The 2,820-nt window shown below is 45.7% G+C and overlaps 1 protein-coding gene across 1 annotated transcript; it reads right to left on the bottom strand.

Moving 5' to 3' along the window:
* Window positions 1-257: 257 nt before the first annotated feature.
* Window positions 258-2,527, bottom strand: LOC306942888 (photoreceptor outer segment membrane glycoprotein 2-like; the record flags this gene model as incomplete). The annotated part of the gene is made up of 3 exons (XM_079529051.1): window positions 258-646; window positions 1,309-1,555; window positions 1,947-2,527. 3 exons carry the CDS (start codon window positions 2,525-2,527, stop codon window positions 374-376), a joined length of 1,101 nt encoding a protein of 366 aa, XP_079385177.1. The 3' UTR covers window positions 258-373.
* Window positions 2,528-2,820: the final 293 nt, after the last annotated feature.

Genomic DNA, 2,820 nt, shown 5'->3' with positions numbered 1-2,820 from the left:
ATTTCTTCTACAAAATACTATACAGTACAGTATGTTCTGGATGGATATCACTTTATCTCTTGACTAGGCCATTACTTCCAAAATGCACAACAAACACATTTTCTTGGTAAAGAATGAAAACGGTTATGGTAGTAGATCTACAAACTCATAATGTGTTGTGAGCTTCAGAGCTTATGTACAGTAGATCCTTTTTTTTCTCTTAATTCTTTTTCCCCCCCTTTTTTTCTTTTCAAAAGCCAATTCGCAATAGGCGCCACAACCAGAGGCCGTGGCTATTTGGGGGCCTTGACAGGGAAAAGTTAGGGTAGTCGGGCCAAGTCGGCTTCTTCTCCCAATGCAGTCTTTGGGTGGGGTTTAGTTCTCTGAGTAGTGATCAACTGGCTACAGGTATTTGCTTTGGCGGCACATTGTCTGGACCATAGTGAGCTGTAGAAGTGCAAGGGACATTTATGTTTGGGTCTCCGTTGTTGGCTGTGTCTATCTGGTTGCACTTGCCAAGATTCTTGATGATGTTAAAGTTTGAGCGGGCCGTTTCTACAAAGCTGTTCTCCAGAAGCCAGCCATCTGACTCCGAGGTGGGATCTCCCTGTCTCAGCACGTTTTCCAGGGATGTCTGGAGATAGCGCACTCCTGTCAACACTGAAAGCTGAAAGCAGAGACAGAGACGCAACATTGACAGGATTGCCGGAATATTGGCATAAGCCTACACATACAGTTGGGTGCCACCGATATTGCCCCTTATCATTTGACCCATTTAGGCCTGACCTCAAAATGTTATTTTTTAAAATAAATCCTCCAGTTTTCTGAAATAAATATTTTCACGATTTTTCAAAAATAGCAGACCTACAAGCTCGTAGCGCGCCACTCGGTGGCGCGCTATGAGCTTGTAGATCTGCTATTTTTCAATAGCTAAATTATAACAATGTTTAAAACACCAAAAGGGGTTCCCGCCCAAAATGGGTTAACTGTCCTTTTGCGCAGATCACGCAAACCTCAGCAAAAAGAAAAGGACAATATCGATGGCCTCCAACTGTACAAATCTGTAGTGCCCACTATTTCTTTAGTGTTGACACTTACATGCTGTGTAATTGCAACTCAATAGAGGACACAGGGACTTCCACACAGAGTGCTACATGGATAATTAATCAGGGATTACTAGTCATTATTCAAACTCTCCCCAGTGAGAGTGACAGCACGGCCAGAATGCAAATCTTTGTAAGATTTAAGCCAAATGTATACTTTGCACTATTATTCATTCACATTACATTATGTAATCAACAGCTTGCATGTCTCCCTGCATGTACTCACCTCAAACAGCCAGATGATGAGCACTGTTAGGCCGATGGACTGCATGATGTGAGTGTAGTAGTCAAGCAAAGCGTGGCGGCAGCCTCTCATCCACAGGTTCAGCTCTTCTGTCTGGAACTCGTAGTTGAAGTGGGCTGAATTGTTGGCGATCTGCAGCTGAATGCAGGGTCGAGGTGAGTTGATGTTACAGCAACTAAAGGGCACCCCGTCCAATAGGTACTTCCCCTCCACGTTACTTCTTAAACGGCTACAGAAAGATGAAGATAAGATAGATATGTTTTAGGAAGAGGCTCAATTATGTATTAGAAAGGACATTCATGTGACATTAAGAATTTGTATGGGCTGGTTTAGTTATATAATACTACTACTGTAATACTGTATATAACCAAAATGTGTCTTCTGCATTGAACCCTTCCTAAATATTGAGAGCAGTAGACAATGACAACCAGTAAGGCCAGTGACATACTCATGAGTATGTCCTTAACAAACAGTACGCTACATGTCTTTTAACAATATGTCTTTTGGAAAGGCACCAGGAGGGTTCCAAACCAGGACTTTCTTGGGAGTCAGAGACTGCACTAACCACTGAGCCACTGTCCACCTCTATCAGCTGAGATCATATAGACTACTGTACTTACTCCACCACCTCCTTGCGGGACGTGTCCAGATAGCGATTGCTGACCCACTGAACCTGGAACCAGTCCTTGAAGCCGTTGTTGCCACAGCACTGGAACTCTATCTGCAGCAGGTCCACGGTGCGCTTCACGAAACAGCGGCCTGGCGTGTCAGTGTCCTTGTAGTACCTCATGGCCTCTGTCAGCCCGATGGTCAGAGACTCCTCCAGCTCACTGCGCATGCCGTAACACATCAGTGCCCCCACCAGCACGCAGAACGTGAAGAAGAAGGTGCATATGATGTAAGGCAGCATGATCAGTTTCCAGCGCAAGAACATTGTGGTGTCCACGCAGTCGTAGCAGATCTTCCCTCCCAGGAAGTTGATGCCACAGGCAATGAGACCTACGGCGATCAGCATGTTGGGGACGTAGTGGATGTCCCTCTCGGCCATCAACTCCCAGCGCTTGTCGATCTCCACCTTCAGGAACAGACCCAGGCTGAACAGGATGACACCTGTGACCACCGAGATCCAATTCAGTATCCACAGCACCTGGGCCAGCTTGTCCCTCTTGGTCTTGGTAAACTTCACTCTCAAGACCGCCATCTTGGCTTTCTTCCCTTACATACAATACTTTCAGCAGCCAGGTCAGATTAGGGATGGGACATACAGTATAGGCAGGTTAACGGAACAGGTTACCCTACAGGGGGTATGGTGGGCCCAGGAAAGGGGGGTGGGTTATGCGGCGTCTTCTCATAAGCAGCTTAGTACTATGGAGATGACTGATATCTTGTGGACACAGCATTATGGCAATAGGATAGGTTGGTGGTTCTGTAAAACCACCGTGGGAAATCAGTAATCAGTAACACACTGTGTAACAAACTGATACAATAACACTT

The sequence above is a fragment of the Electrona antarctica genome (assembly GCF_951216825.1).
Source record: "Electrona antarctica genome assembly, chromosome: 18".
Classification (NCBI taxonomy): Eukaryota; Metazoa; Chordata; class Actinopteri; order Myctophiformes; family Myctophidae; genus Electrona; species Electrona antarctica.
The sequence above is the reverse complement of the archived record's forward strand: the minus strand, read 5'-3'. Positions and strand labels throughout refer to the sequence as shown.